This window comes from Pseudorca crassidens, chromosome 8, assembly GCF_039906515.1.
Source record: "Pseudorca crassidens isolate mPseCra1 chromosome 8, mPseCra1.hap1, whole genome shotgun sequence".
In the NCBI taxonomy this organism is placed as follows: Eukaryota; Metazoa; Chordata; class Mammalia; order Artiodactyla; family Delphinidae; genus Pseudorca; species Pseudorca crassidens.
In genome coordinates this window covers 2,055,057-2,078,710 of record NC_090303.1, presented here as the reverse complement: position 1 = coordinate 2,078,710, position 23,654 = coordinate 2,055,057, and the positions used below count along the sequence as shown (strand labels likewise).

At 38.3% G+C, this 23,654-nt stretch overlaps 1 protein-coding gene and 1 pseudogene across 1 annotated transcript in view; both read right to left on the bottom strand.

Annotated features, from left to right (window-relative positions):
• Positions 1 to 397: 397 nt before the first annotated feature.
• On the bottom strand, positions 398 to 2,155 carry LOC137229556 (centrosomal protein of 78 kDa pseudogene; annotated as a pseudogene).
• The window catches only part of LOC137228764 (centrosomal protein of 78 kDa-like), a 31,533-nt gene continuing 8,276 nt past the window's right edge, over positions 398 to 23,654 (bottom strand). Inside the window, exons 6-11 of the mRNA XM_067745627.1 lie at positions 19,546 to 19,563; positions 17,699 to 17,834; positions 14,906 to 15,044; positions 4,013 to 4,119; positions 3,018 to 3,189; positions 398 to 2,695 (exon numbers count right to left, since the gene is read on the bottom strand). Coding sequence (XP_067601728.1) covers positions 2,669 to 2,695; positions 3,018 to 3,189; positions 4,013 to 4,119; positions 14,906 to 15,044; positions 17,699 to 17,834; positions 19,546 to 19,563 — 599 coding nt within the window. The 3' untranslated portion in view covers positions 398 to 2,668. The remainder of the gene's footprint in view (positions 2,696 to 3,017; positions 3,190 to 4,012; positions 4,120 to 14,905; positions 15,045 to 17,698; positions 17,835 to 19,545; positions 19,564 to 23,654) is intronic.

The window sequence follows — 23,654 nt, the reverse complement described above, 5'->3', positions numbered from 1 at the left end:
AATCTATAGACACCTTAAAATTAGGATGTAGATAACGAATAGTTGGATGACAAGAAACCCTGTTATATGAAAACAGGGATAATGAGTGTTCCAAATCTTATCTTTTCTGTTCTTACTTTTCTCCAAAGGTTAGCTCTAGAGTCCTTAATTCTCCATTCAGTATTAAATTATTGACTATTTTGCCACAACTACTGAGTCTGCGCTCTAGAGCCTGCGAGTCACAGCTACTGAAGCCTGTGTGCCACAACTACTGAACTCCATGCACCTAGAGCCCGTGCTCTGCAACAAGAGAAGCCACCAAAATGAGAAGCCTGCACACCGCATAGAAGAGTAGCCCCCGCTCACCGCAACTACAGAAAGCCCGCGTGTAGCAATGAAGACCCAACACAGCCAAAAATAAAATAAATACATTTATTTTTTTAAAAGTGGATGTATTTTAAAAAACCCCAAAAGGTCCTACTGTATAGCACAGGGAACTATATTCAATATCCTGTAATAAACCGTAATGGAAAAGAATATGAAAAAGAATGTATATAAATGTATAAATGAGTCACTTTTCTGTGCAGCAGTAATTAACACAACACTGTAATTCTATACGTCAATAAAAAATAAAATTTAAAAAAACTGCCATAAAAAATCACAACAGAAGGGGGACTTCCCTAGTGGTCCGGTGGTTAAGACTTCGCCTTCCAATGGAGGGGGTGAGGGTTCGATCTCTGGTTGGGGAGCTAAGATCCCACGTGCCTTGTGACCAAAAAACCAAAACATAAAACAGAAGCAATACTGTAACACATTCCATAAAGACTTTAAAAATAGTCGACATCAAAAAAAATCTTTAAAAAAATCACATAAATCAGAAACAAATGAAACATAGTAAAGTCCATACATTAAAAAAAAAGAGCATGGGTTCTGGTCACATCCCAGCTTCCCACTTACTTACAGCTGTGTAATTCTGGGCAACTCACATAATGTCTCCTCAGACTCCTCATCTATAAATGGGGATGGTAATAGTTCCCTACCTCATAGTGTTGCTGTAATCCATAAACACGGTTGAGTGCCTTGGTAAATTGTTTGATGCTCTCTGGTTATTGTGAATTAAAATATGTCAATGGCTTCTGGCCATACGATTTATAATAGTTTGACAGTTAACCAAATGGTAAAACTATTCCATTTATTATTCCCATCTCTTTTTACCCCTTACCCTGTTTTGTTGTTTATGTTTTCTCCCACCACAGAGTGTTAGTTCCAGGAGAGCAAAAGCTTTATTTTGTTCACTGCTGAAAGCAATAGCACCCAGAAAAGTACTGTACATATGAAGCCCTCAGTAAACACTAGCTGAATGAGTGGTGCAAACTGTCACAAGGAAAAATACACCAAAACTTTCATTATAATAAAAAAGTATAGATAAATCTTTCTCTAATGGCTTCCAGTCAAGTATTTTTAAACACCATATGCTATAATAAAAACATAAATAATTTATTAAAATTTGAAGGCAAAAACATAATTTTAAAAGATTTTAAAAGATTTAGACCTATGTTAGGCATGATGGAATATGGATGCTTTCTGGAAATTCACAATCAGATCCAAGAGTATCACTTTCAGAATGTTCTAGTAGACTGAGTTTACTTTTAGTTGTCTTTGAAGAAACAGTCACTATTGTACTCTCTTTCTTAACAGAAATGTGTTTTTTCGAAGACTCACTTCTAATTGGTTCATTAAGCAAAGAATTATTTTGCCCAATTCCTTTGCTTTTCTGCTTTACAGGTGAGTCAGAGCAGGAATGCAGGTCCTTCCCAGGTTGTTTCTTAGCAGAGTAGTTTTTGGTATATTATGCTCTGGTCATTTTCTCTGAAGAAGACCTGCTATTTCTAGGTAATTCCTCTTCTTTTCTTTGACTTCCAGTTCCAGAAATGACGTCTGCTGAAGGAGAACATGTTCTAGCAATGAAATCTTCAAAAGACTCCTGCCGCTGCTCTGTGACTGCGACCCCCAGCTTGTCTTTGGAAGTTTCTAAGGCCTCCTGAGTAGAGACTGGAACATGGAAGGAGTCGACAGGCAAAGGAATCCCAGCATCACCTGTAATTTTCTGAAACTGGAGGGAAAGACAAAAGACAAGGCAAAAATTCAGTGATGAACAAAGCCAACCATTAAAAAGTAGAGTTCAAAACTTCAGTGTTACTCTGTGATCTTATTATTAACACAGTCAATTGATTATTCAGAAGATTTCAGAGCCAGTTTTTCTCTAATTATATCCTGCCAAGTGATTCTCAGCTTAACCTAGCTATATCCAAGGCTATGTCCGCTACATTTTCAGACTTTGGTGACTGGGGTAGTTATTACCCATTTCCTTCCCCTCACTAAAAATAAAACCCTACTCTGTAAGAAAATTAATTTCTTTGCTATCCTCCAGGCACATGTAAACAGTATATAATATAGTTTGTGACCAGACTGTCAGTTCCCAAGACCAGTCAGTTCCTAAGACCAGTCTGAGATTGGCTGAGCTGGGCGAAGGGGGCTCCAAGTGAGGCTGGAGGAAAAGCTGACAGGTTTCCCCTCCCATTCCCATGACCAGGTGAGTCACTGTAATATCTTACGTATCAGCTATGTCAAGATTACTTATTTTAAAAATTATATCAGTACGTGTACCTCCATTAGTGTTCCTTCATTGTTAAGCTGACTGCATACAAATAGAAACCTAGATAAAATATGAATAGAACAGACATTTATACAACTTAAAATTTGGGATATTTTCTGTAATGTTTTCTTTCTTCATTAAGGAGAGTTTGCTTTAACTCATACACTTTCTAAAGAACTTCCAGTTTTCTTATGTACAACAATACAGTATCATGAAACGGGCCCACATTTACTAATCTCAGATTTGGAGAGGACTCCAGAGTCTTCTAGCTCCCGAGCACGTGAACCATTAGAGACTGACCATTATTATTTTCTCTCTGACTTGGTCATTTCCTTTTTGCTAATCACTCTTAGAATCCTTAAGTGCTGTCCTCTCCACTTACTTGGAGATTTTGCGTTGGTCCTGGGGCACTCTGCTTTGACTCTGATTTTTCTTCTTCAAGTGCCTTCTTTTCTTCTTTAGGTGGACTACTAACAGTAGAATTCATCTGGGGACGACCTAGTAAATGAAAATCTGACTGATCTATACCAGCCATTGTGGCCAGCTGCCCAAGCCTGGACCAGAGGAGGAGAGGAGAAAAGATAAAGGTTATTATAATCACAGAAGAGCAGTTTAGATTTCCCCAGACCTACAATCATGAAATACTTCTAAAATCTTAAAAGCCAACATCCTACTCCATACTACAAGCCTCTCTCTCCCCCAAATTCTCAGCCCTTTCCAGATTCATCCTCTAGGAGACATCCCACTGTCTCACTAGCAGCTTCAACATGTACCGTGCACCCCGTCCACTGCCAGTCACACCTCCATTCCCACACTTCTTTACCACCTTTCCTCCAGTTTCCAAGAATGTGTTTGTTCCTTCCTTCCCAACACCAACTCATTCACTGACAAAACACCACTCCATCAACTATCAATCTCCACTTCCCTCTTTCAGCAAAATTGCTCACGGTTGAGAACCACTGACCTATATCTTCCCTGCAGATTAATAATAATTTTTATGTCTAAGACAAAAATAACTTTAATTCAAACTTATCAAACAAGCAAAGTAAATGAAAGATAGGAAAATTCTTATCCATTCCCGAATATTTTCAATGAAAACTGCTTTCAATTTAGTCTTTACAAAAAACTGTACCTACTAATTACTCTGTCTACAGGTTACTCTTTTATAATGGGCTCCCCACTCTACCAAAGCAGGCTCCCCTATTTGCATTTCTTAAAAAATTTAATTCCTCCTTTTAAAACGTCAACTATATTACCTATAATTACACTAAATTTGGCTAAATATGGCCACATAAGTGATGAAAATTGCTCCAGTTCCTCAGCAAACTACCATTATAGTCGCAAAGAGAAGAACGCCATGAAGAGAAATGAACTAACCCAGCATCTTTAAGGAGATCCAAGAAAGCATGGAACTTCTGAAAAGAATTCTCAATGCTGCCCAAAACACCTTCATCATCCAGGATCATGCTTGTGGACATGAAGGGCTTCAGACAAAGAGAAAGTTACATTTCTTAACTGGGCATTTTCATGTTCTAGCTATAAAAGAAGACGGAAAATGTCTGACATGATTTTTTTCTCATTGTCATCAAAAGTAGTCTTGCCTAGTTTCAAGGAACAAAACTGAAACACTCAAGATGTAATTAATCTGTAATTAACCTAACTCTCCACCAGTAAAGACAGAGACCATTATCACATAATAACCAAAACCCCCAGGCACCCAACAAAGTTTCCTATATAACGCTTAGGTGGTATATAAGTAAACCAAAGTTATCGTTTTATTAATGATCTTTCACGAAAGATCACATTTCTAACTGGTTCAATTCATAATGGAGCCTCATTCCACATCAGAAAATTACCTGCTTTAAGTTTCCCTTAAATTAGAAAGTGAATTATAGAATCTGATCTGAACAAAACATATTACAACTCTGCTGAATGTTAAGAATTAACTTTAGTGAACAAAATATCTAATGCTTACGTTTAAAAGTCCTAAATCATACCCAACCCAATTTATTAAATGTACGATCACCAATGTTTTCTTTGGCTCCTTCAAAATATTCACTCCCGTGCACTCTTCCCCTTCCGCTCATCACCTATGCACTTAAAACCCCCTATAAGGTCAACTCCAGTATTTCTCAGAAAGGCTGTTATGTTCATGATGCCCCTTTTGCCTTATATAAGCAGGTGCTCACCATTTATTGAATGAGTGTCCGCCAATCCAGTGGATATGCACTTTGAAAAATTCCTCCCTACGCTCAACCTCTGATAAAGTATATTTAGAACTTTTTAGATTATGCCCTGCTTTCATGCACATTACCTAATGTAATTCTTATAGTATATATTTTTATCTTTCATTGCATTCTTAGAAGTTTTCCAATATCTTAAATTTATTTAAATGATTCACTTTCCTAATTCATTGCCAGGAGAGTCTCATCATGTCTTTTATGCTACTGTATATATAGTATATGCACAAGAAGTGCTTTCTTGAATCAAAGAATCATGAACAGATCATAAGCTAATGTCATAAAGCGCATGTGGGCGCGCACACATACACACACATACACATACACACACACACACATACACACACACACACACAACGAGATTTTCATATTTTTAAAAACATGCTTTCTGGAATATAGATCATATGATCACTAAATACCAGTAAATGCAAAAGTCCATATGATACAACCAATTTGCAACATATTACAGTTTTAAAGTTTACAAACTATGTGTATATGGATTAAAATCAAATCGAAATAAAACCAAAACACTCCCAAAAGTATAAGCAATTGTTTACTTCATTGACTCATTTATCAGCCTTAAGTCTTATTACTCTTTCCTCCTTTAACTGCCTTAGGCACTCCTCCAGTTTTTCCTAAACAAACAGAGTAAATGTTATAACTAATTCGTAGTATAATATCCAAAAGCCTTTCCAGCTATAGGACTCATCAGGATTTAGGGGCAGAGCCAGAAGTGAACTCAGCTTTTAGTCTGCTACTGGTAATATCGTACCATGCTAGTGAAATGAGTTATCAAAATCTATCAAATTAGCATAGTAAAGATTTATTTAAATTCCACTTTTTCCAACATAAATTTGTGGCAGCCCACCATAAAAGGCATATACGTATAACATAGCAAGTCAGAAATAGTTAAGAAGAAGAAAGAAAAGTTCTATTTTTATTTGTGGGTCTCTTTATAGTAGGAACTCCTATTAATGAACATGCTTAACACACCTGAATTGCATAATTGCAGATTCAAAAGCATTTTTTTTTAAAAGTAACCACTTTATTTTATTTTATTTTTTTTATTGCGGTACACGGGCCTCTCACTGTTGTGGCCTCTCCCATTGCGGAGCACAGGCTCCGGACGCGCAGGCTCAGCAGCCATGGCTGACGGGCCCAGCCACTCCGCGGCAAGTGGGATCTTCCCCGGATCGGGCATGAACCCGTGTCCCCTGCATCGGCAGGCAGGTGGACTCTCAACCACTGCACCACCAGGGAAGCTCCAAAAGTAATCACTTTTAAAGCAATTTACAGTCAAGCACTGTTCCTGGAGTTCCCTGGGCATTAAATCTAATCATCAAAACCCTAAGAGGGGGCTTCCCTGATGGCGCAGTGGTTAAGAATCTGCCTGCCAGTGCAGGGGACACGGGTTCGAGCCCTGGTCCAGAGAGATCCCACGTGCCTCGGAGCAACTAAGCCCGTGCGCCATGACTACTGAACCTACGCTCTAGAGCCCCCGAGTCAAAACCACTGAGCCCGCGTGCCACAACTACTGAAGCCTGCGCGCCTAGAGCCCGTGCTCTGCAACAAGAGAAACCACCGCAATGAGAAGCCTGCACACCACTACGAAGAGTAGCCCCCGCTCGACGCAAGTAGAGAAAATCAGAGAGCAGTATCAAACACCCAGCGCAGCCAAAAACAGATAAATAAAATAAATTTATTTAAAAAACAAACCGTACGAGGAAAGAACAATCACTAACTCCATGTTATTTTACAGATGAGGGAAACAGAGGCAGAGAAGTAGAGTAAGTAGAGCAGCACAGCCAAGGTCACACCACTAAGTAGCAGAGCCACACTGTGGACTCAGGAAGCTGGGTGCCATTCCTGCTCACGGAGGTGGTAGTCTTCCCATTCACCAAGGTCACTGAAATAAAATGAACACTGATAAACTCCCTTAGGAGTTTCAGGAAATAAGACACTTCGGTCCGTGAAGTGGGGACACTGCTTGCAATAGGCAGAATTCTAACAGAGCCCCTAAGACTCCTACTTACTGAAGTACACAAACCTTCCACTTATCCAATCAAACTCTAAATCTAGGTGCTGCAGTGAAGGGATTTTGCAGACGGAATTAAGGTTCAAAATCAGTTGTTTTTTTAAGATGGGGAGATTATTCTAGGTGGATGTGACCTACTCAGGCACCCCATGAAAAGGACCTGAACTCTTCCTGAATTGAAGTACAAAAGGGACAAGAGGGAGACTCTCCATTGCTGGCTCTGAAGAAGTCCAATGGTGTGGCAGGGAAGGCAAGTGAGAGGCCTCTAGGAGCTGAGACTGTCCCCCGAATGACAGCCAGCAAGGAAATGGGGACCTCTGTCCTGCAACTGCAGAATCTGAATTATGCCAACAAGCCGAAGAATCTCGGAGCCATTCTTTCCCAGAGCCTCTGGATGCTAACACAGCCAGACTGACATCTTGATTTCAGCTCTGTGACCCACACAAACTATGGTGAACATCCAACGTTTGGGGCTCAATGTCTTACACTTAAATTTCACGTGCTTTAACACTCTCAGGAGGGAACTCACATGTTCCCGTGTGGATCTGAGCAGGAAACCCAGTCATGCTGTGCCCGGACTTCTGACCTGCAGAGCTGTGAGCTAGTCAAATAGGTATTGTTTTCAGTCAGTAAGAGTGTAGTAAAAGAATCAATATCCTACTCAACCTCCAGGTTCGTGAACAAAATAAATGACTGTCATTGTTTTAGGCCACTGTTTCGGGCTGGTTTCTTATGCAGCGATAAACAATCAGAATTCCTATACTTATGAAAACAGTACGGTATATTTATACCTTTTAACTGCTTTGAACAATCACTTAAAGAATGAGGAACTCTATTATATGCCATCATTGGGAGAGGAGCTGGTATCACTTTCTGGAGAGTAGCTCTTGGTACCTAACAACACTCCTACATCAGGGGTTTACCCTAAGGAAATCAAAGATGTGGGCGAAGATTTATCTACCAGCATGATGTCATAAGATTGTTTATAACCAAACCCTAGAAGAAAGCTAAGAGCCTCCAAGTTGGGACTGGTTTAAAGAAAAACAGCTCACCGTCTGAAGGAATGCGCCATGAAGCCACTAAGAAAAGAATGACAAGAGGTCTCAACCAGAGTTAATGAATGGGCTTCAGGAGTTCTACATTCATAATATATCTGTGCGTTTTTCCTGGGAGATGATGCAAGCTTAATCAAATTGTCTGATGTAGAAGAGTATTTAGTGACATGGCAAAATATTTTTGATACTTTTTTAAGACAAAAGAGCAGATTAGGTGTGTGTACATGCAGAGGTGGCTTCTATTTCCTTCAAGAAGCTGTTCATTGTTTACAAACATTTGCTCAATGAACATATATTTTTATATTCAGAACATGTTTAAAAAACTGAGTCTAAGAACTTCAAATTCTTTAATGTTTCATTACTAAAGCCAGTCAAGTTTTCAATGGGGAAAAAGGAAAAAAAATGCAAAATTCCTCTACTTTTAATATGATGGTTTAATCAATCTTCTAATTGTGTTAGAAGTGTTAAATTTTTGTGAAAAAGTGTATCCTTCTCCTACAAAGTATTCATAATTCATGTCCCTTACATGGAAATATGGAACCAAAAAAGTTAGAAAGTAAAATTGCTTGATATTCTATTACTTAAGTAAGACTAATGATAAGGCTTTGGAATAATTTTCCTTCCTGTCATCTGCTCTCCTTCCTCCCTTCTGTACACTGGCTAGGGTGATTTTTCTGGGACAAAGCTTCCATCATATTGGATATCAAATTTTATGTTCAACTTTTCTCCATTTAACATTGAAATCAATCATTTCTCATATAATCAGGGGATTCATAACCGTGATTTTTTTTGTGGGCTACAAAATATTCCACTGAGTGGGTTTACTGGTTAACCATTTTACACATTTAAATTCTTTCCAACTTTTCAGTATTATCAGACAATAACCGTTTTTATGCATGAAAGCTTTTTTCCATATTGAGAATAACGTTCTTACAATAAACCCATAAAAATGAGTTTGAGGTCAAAGCAAATGAACATTTTTAAGGCTCTGAGGTACCTGTCTCCAAACTTCTTTCCAAAAGATTTCTGAGATCTTACACTGCCATCAGCGATGTATCACTTGGTATATAACCTCTACTGTAACTGTTGGCTTCCTTCCTCACTTAGAGTGCAAGTTATTTGAAGATGGGGTGTATTTTATTAAGTGTTTACCCCCAGCACCTGTGCCTAGCACAGCGTAGACGGTCAATAAATAATTGCTTAATAAGGAAAATCCCTGCCAATACAAGATGTATGTGTGTGAAAGACAGACTGTGTGTTTTTCTCTAACTGGATAGATGAAAACGTGTCATCTTCTTTAATGTGCAATTTTTTTGCTTATAATTAGTAATTAAATTTCTCTTTTAGATTATATTGTAAAAATTCAGATTCTCTGAGGCAAATGGGCCTGGCACTACCCATTAGCTATATAACCTTGGACAAGTTCTATAACTCTAGGCCTCAACTTCCTCCTCTATAAAATGGAGATAAGCTCCCATATCACAGAGCTCTTGTGAGGATTACATGAGTTAAAACACATATAAAATTAGAAGAGTGCTTGGTACACAGAATATGTTCAATTAATGCTGAATGAATGAACATGCGAATGCAAACAGTAGTGAAGGGCTTAAAATGAAATGGTCTCATCCCACTCCCACATCCAGCACTCAAGAAGCGACCGATTCTTTACGCAGGTTTTTAATTGTAAAATACGATATGTGTACTGAGAAGTGCACAGAACAAAACTGTCAATGTGACAAATAAAAAGAGAATACTCACATAAACACTACTCGAATCTGAAAGTATTGATACTTGTCAGCATCTCAACCCCCCCCCCCCATATCCTTTTCTCATCACAAGCTCCTTCCCTCTTCCAGGTTAAACACCATCCTCACTTCTTGACAATCATTTCCTTTAACCTGCATGCATCCCTAACAAAAGAGTTTAGTTTTGTCAACATCTAACTTTATGTAGAGGATCATAGTATATGAAGTCTTTTCTATCTTATTTCTTTCTCTCAACGTTGGTTTAAAAAATTCATCCACATTGCTGCCTGTAGCTCTAGTTCATTCAATTTTATTGCTGGATAGTGTTCCCACTGTACGAATACACAAAATTCATTTAATTTTTGACTCTTAATGGACATTCGGTTTGTTTTCAGTTTGTGCTAATGCAAATCATGGACAGGAATCCTGCTGTACCGGTTATTCTGGTGCATTTACACAGGGCGGGGGTGAGGGCTGCTGGCTCACAGGCTATTTATGTACCTTCAGTTGATGGAGAGTGCTAAATGCTTTCCAAAGTGGTTGTGTCGATTTATACTCCAGTATAAACAGGGTAGAAGATTCTCATAGTACTTCAGGTCTACAATACCTGATACCACCAGACTTTATTTTTGTATTTGTCAATCTGATTGGCATGTAGTTTCCTTGGTTTTGACTCACTTTTCTCTTATTAATGAAGTCATACACTTTTCTGTGTTTACTGGCTGTTTGGATTTCCTTTTTCATGAGGTTTACATCAATAGTTATTTTTTATTTATTTTTTTATTACTATTTATTTATTTTTGGCTGTGTTGGGTCTTCGTTGCTGCGTGCAGTCTTTCTCTAGTTGCGGCGAGCGGGGGCTACTCTTCATTGCGGTGGCTTCTCTTGTTATGGAGAACAGGATCTAGGCATGCGGGCTTCAGTAGTTGTGACACGTGGGCTCAGTAGTTGTGGTTCGCAGGCTCTAGAGCGTGGACTCCGTAGTTGTGGCGCACGGGCTTCGCTGCTCCGCAGCATGTGGGATCTTCCCGGACCAGGGCTCGAACCCGTGTCCCCTGCCTTGGCAGGCAGATTCTTAACCACTGCGCCACCAGGGAGGTCCAACTATTGTTATTTTGAACTCTTCTCCATTTCCAAGTAATACTCTTACATGACTATTTTCTCACTAAATTGGAGGCATTATCTGTTCACTTTCTAACTTACTACTAAGTAAGGGTTTAGTTCCTTTACACTCTTTCCTATGTCCACACTGCTCTGTAAAGTTATGTCATCATGAGTTATTCCACTGCTCATGATCTCTTTGACTTGTAGTGATATACTTAAAAACCTACATTGTTGATCAACTATAAACTCTCTCAATGTCACGCTTTGTAAAATGAGGACATTCATACCATCTTCCCTTTTTTCTACCTCCTGTCTACCTTCCAAACCTAGCTTTTACGTTGTCAAAGTTGAAATTTATACTCTGTTCTATGTGCAGTTAAGTCTTCTGTTATTCAAGAGTCAGTAAGGAGTAAGGTTTAAGAGAACAGGCAGAGAGCCTCAACTCAAAGCCTCAATCCAACCTTAAAATAGGTACAGCCTGGGCAAGTTCCTTCCCTGTCTTAGTTACCTGTTCTCAAAAGTGGGAATGGGGCATCCCTGGTGGCACAGTGGTTCGGAGTCCGTCTGCCGATGCAGGGGACACGGGTTCGTGCCCCGGTCTGGGAGGATCCCACATGCCGCGGAGCAGCTGAGCCCGTGAGCCATGGCCGCTGGGCCGGCGCATCCAGAGCCTGTGCTCCGCAACGGGAGAAGCCATAACAGTGAGAGGCCCGTGTACCGCAAAAAAAAAAAAAAAAAAAAAAAAAGTGGGAATGATATTAGCACCAACCTCATAAGGCTATTCAGAGGATTAAATGAGTTAATATATGCAAAAACACTTAGAGCCTAATATATACTAAGTACATACTAGTACACAATACATTTCAGTACATACCAACTTAATACTAATACATACTAAGTACAGTTTACTTTAGTTATTAGTGATTACATGCAAGTTGACGATAAAAGCGGCAAACCAAGACAGTATTGCCATTATTACAATTACATTAATATTGCCCACTGCAGATGTACTGTGTCTCTGTGTACAGACTACACCTTGTTCCATACTGTGCCAGTGTCACTGCCCTTGTGCAGGGTGACCACATACCCCAAGCCGCCTTGGGCTGTTCCAGTTTATACCTGTTGTCCTGATGTTACAGCATTAGAGTGCCTCCTTACACTACTGAAGTGTAAGGAGTTTGGACAAGTTCTGGTTTGGACAACAAATTAGACAGGTGGTCATTACCCCTGTGTGTCACTGAAAAGGGGGACATCTATAGTGTCAAGTTTAAGTGGATTCTTCTCTTCCTCACCAATAGTACGTTAAAAATCAATGATAGTTTAGTTTGCTTCATGTTTATGTCCATATAGCCTTTTGTCCTCTGGAGTTCAAGTTCCTTCTCCTCTTCCTCTCCCTCCTCCCTTCCAACAGTGCCTAATACCAAGTAAGTACAATATGCCTCAAGGTGTTTCTAAGCTCTCAATCACACAATCAATAGAAGCCTCTCCACTCTAGACTAGCTGCAATCTGCACCGAATCCCCTATTACCTTCCTTCTTGGTTTATTGCCTCATTTTGCTGGATTATTTCTATAAATAGCTTAAGGTGTAGCACAGGAGGTCAAATTTTCAAATTTCTTTGTGTACAAAATATCTTCTTCAGCCTCCACTTATGACTGATAGTTTGGCTGGATACAAACCCCCAGGGTGAAAATTATGTGCCTGAAAAACTTTGGAGGTATCTTTCTAATGCCTTCCAGGATCCATGGTGCTGATGACAAGTATGATAAGGTCAGATTTTAACTCTTTTTTTTAGGTGGCCAGTATTTTTCTCTCTGGAATGGATGTATCCTCTCAGTATTTTATTCTATTTTAATTTATTTTTTCAGTATTTTAAAGTTTCACAATGAAGGGTGCCTAGGTATGAGTCTATTCTTGCTCATCTTGCGTAACTGTTTTCAATCTGAGGCCTGATGTCTACTTTCAGCTGTGGGGAATTTTGTTGCCCTTTGACAGCTTCCTTCCATTTTTGTTCTGGGTCTGGAGTTTCTAATAGTAACATGTTGGATCTCCCAGATGCAGCCTCTCTAACATATTTCTATCACATTTTCCATTGTGTCTTTCTTTTTTATATACTGAGAAAATTTTTAAATTCCTACTGAATTTATTTCAGCAACCATATTTTCATTTCCAAGAGACCTCTCTTGCTTTCTGACCATTCTCTTTTTAATTAACACCCTAATCTTATTTTATAGCTTTTTTATAGCTCTTTTTAAACCTCTCTCAGGATACTAATTAGGGTTTTTTCTTAAATTATTTTGTTCCCTAAATTGTCCCTGGTCCTACTAGGATACGTTTTCACTCTTTTTCCCCCTCTCACGTTGGAAGCTTTACTCGACTATCACGCAAATGTTATTTTCTATTTAAGAATGAGTGCAGAAAGCTCCCTGAAGTCAACGATTGATTGGTTTCTTATGCAGGAAAAAGCGGGGAGTAACTGTAATAGGATCTCCCCCAAACACAATTTTCTAGGGTGTAAAAACTCACACTAGCTGCCCTAGTTCTTGCCAGTTTCACTGGTTTCAAAATGAAATCATCTCATTTCAGGAGTGTGAGGGCGGGGCTGGGAGTCCACTCCTCCAAACACAACCCTTCAATGAGCTCCCCTATTTCAGTCACACTTTTAACTAACTCCACCCTCTCTCCTACATGCGCATCTGAGCATGGGCCTACTTCTGCAGGTGGGGTCAGAATCCTCCTCAGTTGCAGGTGGTCGCTGTGCATATTCTAGGTGATGCTTTCCCTCTGTTCTACTGCTTCAGTTTCACACTCTTCCACTTGTCTTCCGTCTTTCAAAACTATGTTGAAACCTCTTGATTCTTGTGGGCTTATATACTTAAACCCTTTGATACCATCATTGTAGTGTCTTGTGAAAATGGAGAAGAGCTAAAAGGGTTCTCAGTGCCTTCTGAATCTGCTATTCTGTGCTCCAGTGTTTAAACTTCTTGGTCTTCCCCAGTATCTATCATTGCTTTTAGAAATACAATCTCCTGGTCTATTCGTGAAGGAAATGAATACATCACATCTAAAATGACAAGGAAGGCGGGTTAGATGCTCTAGGGTCTTGTCGTAGTCTGCCATTTACTAATAAACCACTACGTGCTACAAATTGTAGGTGCTCATTTATAAAACGAAAGGGGGTAACCCTACACGAACTATAGATTTCTCCTACTCTAACATTTCATAATTTTCTAAGTTCTTTTCTTAAAATTTCTCTATATTATCATTAATTTTAATTAAAAAAATAAAAATCTAGCTTTCTCTTTTGAAAATCAAAGAGTAATTCCCATAGTCCTACAATAATGGAATAATTAGTTCTGAAACCTGTCAAGTTTCATGTTTCATATGAAAAGAAAATCACATTAAATACTTTTTAAAAATTAAACATGAACTTTGTAGCACAAAGACAAGGTTCCCCCCAAATGGTGTTCCTTTATTTACTAGAAATGTTCAGCTCTGCATTAAAGTTGAAAAAAAAGAAATATATTATTTTTGAGGTACAAAAATTTCTTATGAAAATCAATTTTTCTTTTCTGTCCATACAAACAAAAGTATGGAATGACATTAGAGGTCAGGTTTAGTTGGTAATAGAATGTAGCTTCTTGATATTTTTTATTTTAGGAAAGGAGAATATCAACATCAAAACTTTTTTTTTACTTTTATTTAAAATGAGGCCATATTTTCCTCTTATAAAAACAGAGTTCAGCTAGACCTGTCAATTTTCTCATCTGTAAAACAAGAACACTGAATCAGCTGACTATATTCATTCAGAACTCAATTTCTTTATCGTATGATCACTAAGGTTCTCCCTAAATCTAATATACTAAGGTTCTAAGGAAAGGAAAATATATTACTAACGACATGTTTTGATTTTTATTTCTTAGAGTTCAAATGTCCACCATTCACCTTGGTCTAAGCTTAAGGAACCATTCAAGGGGATACAATGCAGATGGGAGGGGAAAACAGAACCCTCACACAAGCTGTGCCGTGTTGCAATCAGGCTTCCATTTGAAAAATAACCTTGTCTATAGCTTTAAAGTGATAACTTTGTACCTGCAGTGCTTCTTGTTTCAAACGGATTTTCTCTGGCTCTTCCTGAACACTTTCTGAGGAATCATTGACCTCTTCGATTTCTGAGGAGGAAGGACTCTCTACTGTCACAGTCACAGGAAATTCTGATGGACCTGAGTGTCTGAAGAAGAAGATAGGAAATCACAGAGTTGTTACACTAAAGTGCAAAGAAAGAAGACAAGATTGTAAAAAAAGATAAAACAAGCCAGATCCAAATATCCAAATATTAGAGGACATTTAACAAAAGTGATCTGAGGTATCATTATTTATAAATGTCTCTCACTGCTCCTTAGTCTAAAACAGGCAATGACTAAGTAAAATTACAGGAACTTATTTTTGCTATGTTACTGTACAGACCTCTGTTGTACATGGTTAGGATTAGTAATGGGAATTGCCCATATTATTTTATTAAGTTTCTTTCACAGAAGCCAAGTGAAGAGCCAAGGTAAACATTTTTTCTCAGATCAACTTTATACTGCAAATGAAAAATTTATTCTTCACCATCAGACACAAACAGTCTGGAAGAAAATGTAGTTTTTCAGAGGAAAATACATCAGTAAAGGGACTGATGAATAATCAGAAAGTCAACATATCTAAGCTGGGAATAACAGACATTAGAATTTTAAAAAAGAAATCACATACACATACACAACTAAAACTAACCCATCAAAAATTTCATCTTCTCACCACACTTAAGCCAAAACTAGGGTAACAGTAATACAATTCTCCCATCAAGATTCACTGCCACTGCAATGTTGTTCAATAGGACAGTTCCAAACATTTAAAACCTGACCTGGCCACAACCCCATAAAAGTCTACAGATCATAAAGAAGTGCGCTGGGATTATATAACCACGCAGAAGACAAGTCACTAGGACATCATTTTGACAACAAGCAGCAAACCCTGCAGCACAGGAAAACTGTAACAGGAGAACGAGGTGCACACCTCTCTCTCTGGGCATGCAAGGGCAGGACTGACACCCAAGATGCTCTTCTCTCAACCTCAGCAGTGGTGCCTTTCACAGAGCAACTATGCAGTCTCCCAGAACCACTGGGAAGGAGAATCTTGATACTGACAGTATTAGCTTGCCATGAGGCCATAAGCGAGGGAATGTGTGTGGCCTTGGTGAGAGAGCAGAGGTTTGGGAGATGTTGCTTTATATTGGTTTTCAGATCAGGAATTTGTACATATAGCCCGCAAACAACGTTTCTTGAAAACATGTGAACATTCTTCAGTATGAGAGCTCCATGTGAGGGGTCAGAAATGGCACTCAAGTTCGTTTCACTGGGTAACAGCTGATTTGCGGACTGGAAAACAGGCTTCCTTGTTTACAGGCATAACCACAAGGCTGCCAGTTGTGTGCCAAATCCACAAAACTACACAGTTGCATTGGGAGAGCGACCAAACATGTTTTACATGGATTTATTTCAGAGAGGGAAATGCTTCTTGTAAGGCTCTGTCAGTTTAAAAAGCAAGGAGAATGACCATCCACCTTTCCCAATTCAAGTCCTATATATCATAAATATGATAGCTAAACACCAGCAACTGATTACATACATCACGAGCTTTGATGAATGGAAAGCCCCTAAAAAGATATCAACAAAACGAAGTTAGATCTTCATGTAAATACATCACCAGTTAAACCCAGTTAATACAACTATTTAGTATTATGTACAGTATCCACACAGAATTGTGTATAAAAATAAATAAGCTCAAAACAAGGACCTGGAGGGCTCTGCTATGGAGAAAACTGAACAGAATTCAGGCGACTGGCTCGGTAATAACTCTCTGAACTGCTGAGAGGCCCCTTCAGTTCCTACGTTCAGGATGCTTGAGATTTCAGTCTCACTTCTTTAAATGGTGATATTAATCATTCTCTAATTTACCACCCTGTGTGAGGAGGATGGACCTGAGATTAAGTGTCTCAGGAAGAAGATAGGAAACCACAAAGTTGCTAAACTCAAGTGCAAAGACTGGGGATTCAACACTATAGTTTATGCAACAGCAATTCACATTACCATTTGCAAAAAAGTAGTCGGTTGTCCAATGGGGATTACAAACATCCATTTAACATGAGCAACTGAACAGATATTTTACACAGTAACTACTTCAAGTACTATTTAAAATCAATTCTCTTTGTCTTCTTAAGCAATTGTTAATCCCCAATTTCGTGAATACTACCAAGTCAGTCACTTGAAAATCATCTAGAGCAATCTATTTCACTTAGCAAGCCTAAAGCTATAGTTCAACCATTTTATTTACTGTTCTGTGACAAAAATTACTATGAACAGCTATCCCCTGGATAAGAAATCAGGTAAAGCTAGTTTGACTCACTAAATCTGATTTACTGAGTTAATAAGCCAGTTGTTTTAGAATAGGTCTAATGCATAATTTTCATCCATTCTGTATTAAACTATTTCCCATGTCTAAAATGTCTTTTTGCCCATTCGTACATATCCAAATTCCTACTTCTGTGCTGTAGGGCTTCACGCAACTACACCTGCCTTTAATGAAACTTTTCTCACATGCACAATTGGTGATAATTTTAGTCTCCTCAAGACTCCCACGGGGTTAGCTCTGTTGTGACACTTGAGAAACAACTTGAAACTCCCAATTACTTTTTGTTTTTCTTCCTTAGAGGGCTCATTGGGCAGAAGCCATGTGTGAGTTATCTTTTTTCCTCTATAGAAAGCACCAGAGACCGCTCACATAACAGAAGTTCCAAAATAAAGGACTCTGAATGATTGAAAAAGACAGGGAATGCAAACACGTTACCTGTTGCTTTTTGCACGTTCTGCAGTACGCCACGGCCGGAAACCAGACACACCAGGTGGTAGAGGTTCAGGACCATAACATTCTTTACCAGCAGAGTGTTTCCTTCCATTACTTACAGGTTGCTTTGTGGCCAAGCCTATGTTTGACAAAGCATGAAAAGAAGGAATCAAGATGCACCAAAGGTCTACAGAGCAACTGTCACATGTGTACACTTTGAGAGGAATCAAACAGGCACTTGACAATGATGCCAAGGCCATTAAAAAGAGGATCGTTTTGTACAAAGGTTTTACATAAGCCAGCATTTTTAAAAAATGTAAGTTCTCTACAGTAACAAGTTATTTTAACTAAAACAAAAGTATTGAGATGTGCAGAAATGCAAAAATAAATTTTTAAAATAATCCCGAAGTATGATACATTTTATGTATTACGCAGAAACACTCAAGTTTACTGAATCTTAGAACACCTTTGGCATTTCTGAATCTCAAGGACACAGAAACACAGATACACCCATGACTTCTGCCAAACAGAATCTTCAGAATTAGACCAAAATTTCAATTTAAGATGAATTTTTCTATGTAAAAACAATAAAAGTTATAAGGCTGCAAGTTGCTGGGTGGTAGGTGAGTCAATGTTACTCTCCTATAAGCCTGTCAACCTTCACTGCTCCTTTGATTTCATACAGAAATCACACAAAAAAACAAATGAAACCCACTGGATAAAAGAGTGAAATGTGGAGACTTATCCTATATTTCAGTAGTAAAGAGGCAAGTATCTTTATATGAAATATTTGGTTGCAAAAACTAGACCTACGTGTTAATATTTTATTTAGAACAAGCCACATATTAAAATTCACATTTAAATATTTAATTTGAATTTACTGAAGACAAACATCATAGGTTAAAATGGTTATATTTATCCTTCAAAGCTACTATATTTTGTGTTATTTTATTTATTTATTTTAATAGATCTTTATTGGAGTATAATTGCTTCACAATTCTGTGTTAGTTTCTGTTACACAACAAAGCAAATCAGCCATATGCATACACATGTCCCCATATCCCCTCCCTCTTGAGCCTCCCTCCCACCCTCCCTATCCCACCCCTCTAGGCCATCGCAAAGCACCGAGCCGATCTCCCTGTGCTATGCTGTTGCTTTCTACTATAGTTTAGCAGCATTAGGATGCAGGGTAAAATGGAGTGTATGTGGTAATATAGGACAAATATTTCATAGAGTGTAGCTTATTGATAATCACCACACGATCCTGTGTGATTTATATGCCTCTTAAAAATATATAGGAGCTCAGTTCATTTTGTGCTATTTTATTGTGTCTTTTAACTTAATTACGGTCAAAAAAATGTTTGTATGCATGTGGTTTGTATGTGTTAGCTTCCTTTACTTTCAGAAACGAATGCAAATACATTTGTATTAAAAGTTTTTTAAATTACACTTTCCTTGTTAGGAGATAAAAAAAATTTCTAATAAAAGTTCCCATCTGGGGCTTCCCTGGTGGCGCAGTGGTTGGGAGTCCGCCTGCCGAGGCAGGGGACGCGGGTTTGTGCCCCGGTCCGGGAAGATCCCACGTGCCGCGGAGCGGCTGGACCCGTGAGCCATGGCCGCTGAGCCTGTGCGTCCGGAGCCTGTGCTCCGCAGCGGGAGAGGCCACAACAGTGAGAGGCCCGTGTATGGCAAAAAAAAAAAAAAAAAAAAAAAAAAAAAAGAATGCTTTAAAAGTTCCCATCTGTTTTCAGGCATACATAATGACAATATAAATGTGACACAATTCACACCATTATTTCACCCTGTACTCACCAGGATCTAGGTATATACCCAGATACTGATTGGCTTACCTCTATGTCTCCAAATAACTGAGGCAAATAGAAAAAAAAAGCCCAAGAAATAAAATTACTCTTAAAATAGCTCAATGAGTTTGTATATTTCAGTTATATTTCCACTTTGTTTCATCATGCTAAATAAAAAAAAAACGTTTAACTGTTTTCTTCTCATTCCATGATGCCCTATTATATACCACCAGGTACTAATTTTACAGAATTCCTAATATACATGCTTTATTAATATATATATTTCCATTTCTAATATCATAGCAAAAGTCAACTTAGCTATTTTAAGAATACTGTACACATGATATAAATTTTTAATAATAATATCTAATTAGTGTGATACCACAAATCTTAACTTCTTTGTATGTACTATTTGATTATTCAAGTATCACTCTCTTGAAATAACAATTGGCAGACAATCATAAGCTTTCTTTTGACTTCATAAACACTCTTAACAACTTATTTAATACACTATTGTCCAAGCAAGTTGATTAACAGAGAATCAAAAACATACATCTTTAAGTAGAAAAAAAAAGCTGTATATGAAGATGTTTACAATAGTTTATTTTAGGTTATTTCCAATTGTTCACCGATTTTTTTTTTTTTTTTTTTTTTTTTGCGATACGCGGGCCTCTCACTGCTGTGGCCTCTCCCGTCGCGGAGCACAGGCTCCGGACGCGCAGGCTCAGCGGCCATGGCTCACGGCCCAGCCGCTCCGCGGCATGTGGGATCTTCCCGGACCAGGGCACGAACCCGTGTCCCCTGCATCGGCAGGCGGACTCTCAACCACTGTGCCACCAGGGAAGCCCTTGTTCACCAATTTAAAAAATTGACCAACTCAATGAAACCTTGTGAATACAATGTTAAAAAGTATAACTATGAATCACAGAATTTAAATTTAGTATGAAAAGAATGGCAAATTATATTGAAGTTATGTGGAATTATGTTTATAGACAGCAGGAAGAGAAAATAAAAATGTAAATATTGCTAGATAGGATAATGCAATTAGAGGTGGTCTTTTAAATTTTTCATTTTTATGCTAATACAATACCTTTATAAAACCCAAAAATCTTCAAACAACACATTTTAAAAAAATTGTGGTAAACTACACAAAACAGAAAAGTTATCATTTTAACCATTTTAAAGTGAACCGTTCAGTGATATTAAGTCAACAAATTTTTAAAACTTTCAGAGGGAACCTGAATAAAAGATGTGTTTTCCATTGGTGATTTTAATGTATCTGGTATATAACTAAAGTCACCAGAAAACTCTTTCTGGGAAATTGGCAGATCATAAACATAAAATATTTATTTTGCTTTATATCAAACCTTATTGTTTTGCTGTTTCAAAATTCAAATTTACTCACAAGAAAGAGTCAGTTTCATATTAGATTTGGTTTCACAAATGCTGCTCCTGCTATTCATTCTTATCACCAAAAAAAAAAAAAAAGACTATTTGTGACTAACGATAATAAGTTCCAGAAAATAAAAAGTTAAAAGGTTTTCAATCTGCATTTCTGGGAACCTAAATTAAAGCATCACACAACATTTTCAAAAACAGAAAAGCCATTTGATTTGACTAAAAACTTAGTTTTAAGATGGCACAAAGTACCTTGATAATTTTCTTTTAAGAAAGAAAGAAAAACAAGCCATTAAAGAGAAATTCTTCCGAGCGAACTGAAACATGTTATGTATGTCTGACTTGGCACTCCTTCCATCTGGAGAACTTTTTTGATAATTGCTTTCATCACAGAATGATCTAAAGTAAAATGAATTGAAGTTAGAGTAATTATTTCCCAGTGAGTGGCTATTTCCATTTAAAACCAAAAGCCAACTAATTATTGCTTTTCCCATAAATTTAAATATGAAATCTACATTATGTAATTATACCCTTAATACCCCTTTGTGTATTCTAATTTCTTCCTCAGAAACCTAAGATGCCATCTTGCAGACTGCCCACAATGGCTACTATTTTGGCAGCAACGAAGGCCAACTTTAAACATTTTGCATCTAAAGTGGCTTTGGATACCTTTGGATAGAAAGTACAGTCTGAGCACTGTCCAGACACTTAGATACCTAAAGGGCATCTAAGATAACAAATCAAAGTCCTGATATTCCCTCAAAAGCTGCTCCTCCCATCAGCCCCCTTCTTCTAAGTGATACCACCCAGTTGCACACATAATCATCAACGACTTGTCTCCTTGTTACTATTCCCTTCATACCTCACAACTAATCTATCTGCAGGTCTTGTTAGCTACACCCTGAAAACACAACCTGAATTCAACCACTTTTCACTTGCTGCAAACTTCCAACCTAACCTAGGCCATAAACATCTCTTATTTGGACCCCTGTGATTGATAGTCTCCTAACTGGTCTCCCTGTTTCTCTTCTTTATCCTCCCAAGTCCATTCTCTATACCAGGTCATCTTATTCAGATACTATTTGGATCATGCCTTTTTCCAGTTCAAAACCCTCTACTCATTTAGAATAATCCATATCTTTACTCTGGCCTTCAAGACTTTACAAGAGCAGACCCCTGGCTAGCTCCTTGACCTCATGTCACACCACATTCTTCTTCACTCAGTACTCTGCCCAGATTGGCCTTCTTGCTTTTCCTTAAATACTCCACCGACCTACATGCCTGCATACTCATTGCCCCCTTGTCCTGGAATGTGCTTACCCCAGATCTTCCATGGCTTGCTCCTCTCTTCATTCAGGTCTCCATTCAAATGCCACTTCTCCAGTGAAGCTGGCCCCTAACTAACCTGTCCAATGGAGTCCTACCTGCCCCCCTCACTCTTCTTACATTAAGATATTTTTGCACTTCCTACTCTCTAAAATTATATTACTTATCTCTTTACTAATTTCTATCTCAACTCCTTCACTAGAATGTAAGCTCCATGAGGGCAAGACTTTTGTCTGTCTGGTTCACTGCTTTATCAGTAGTGCCTAAACCTGCATCTGGCACACAGAAGGTATTAAAAAAATTACTTGTGAAACTGACAAATGAATAAAGTACTCCTTGCAAGAATTCAGAGGTTGCACAAGAAGCAAATAATGCTCTTGGTGGAAGCAGGCTTAGTATCTAGGTTCACCTCTATTCAGAGTAGAGATAAGAACAATTTACAAGTATAAATCACTTTAATCAGTAAATTATCTGCTCAAACCATAAGGGAAGTACAACATTAGAAAAGTACTGTTTTCTAGGATACAAACAATTAACAAATTCAAACAATGTGTGTATAGAGAATACACACTAAAAACCTATCATGAAAGTATGATGGTCAAGAACTCTTGCGGTAAAAGGTCAGACAAAAACCAGAACAAATGATCATGAATTCTAGTAGTTCTGGGGCTGAACAACCTACTCATTTAATCAAAAGGGATCATCGCAAAAGCACAGGTATTAAAAAATATTACATGAAAGGAAACTATCATGAGTCATTTAAGTGTTGAGTGGACCATCACATTAAAATAACTAGAGTCTTTCAACGCCCCATGACATACAGAAATAGCAAGTCAGACATATGGATCTAACAGCATATGATACAACCCTTACAAACTGTCACTACAGAAGAAGGGACACCCGGTGTAATTAACCAACTAGCCAAATGAATACAAACAGCCAGTAAACCTCACCAGTAAATCAAATGAATACAAAATAAAACAAAATGTGGTTATTCTCCTATCAGATTAAGCCAAGATTCTGTAAGAGAAGTCTTTAAAATGTCTATACCCTTTTGATCCAAAATAGTCAGAGATATAGGTAAGGATATATATCAGAGTACTTTTTGTAACTGAAAAACTGGACATACCTTTTATACAAGATCGGATAAGCTATGTGCACTGTGGCATATTCATATAATGGAACACTGAAGGGTCACAAAAAAAATGATGCAGTAAGGCTTCCCTGGTGGCGCACTGGTTGAGAGTCCGCCTGCTGATGCAGGGGACACGGGTTCATGCCCTGGTCCGGGAAGATACCACATGCCGCGGAGCGGCTGGGCCCATGAGCCATTCCCGCTGAGCCTGCGCGTCCGGAGCCTGTGCTCCGCAACGGGAGAGGCCACAACAGTGAGAGGCCCGCGTACCGCAAAAAAAAAAAAAAAAAAAAAGATG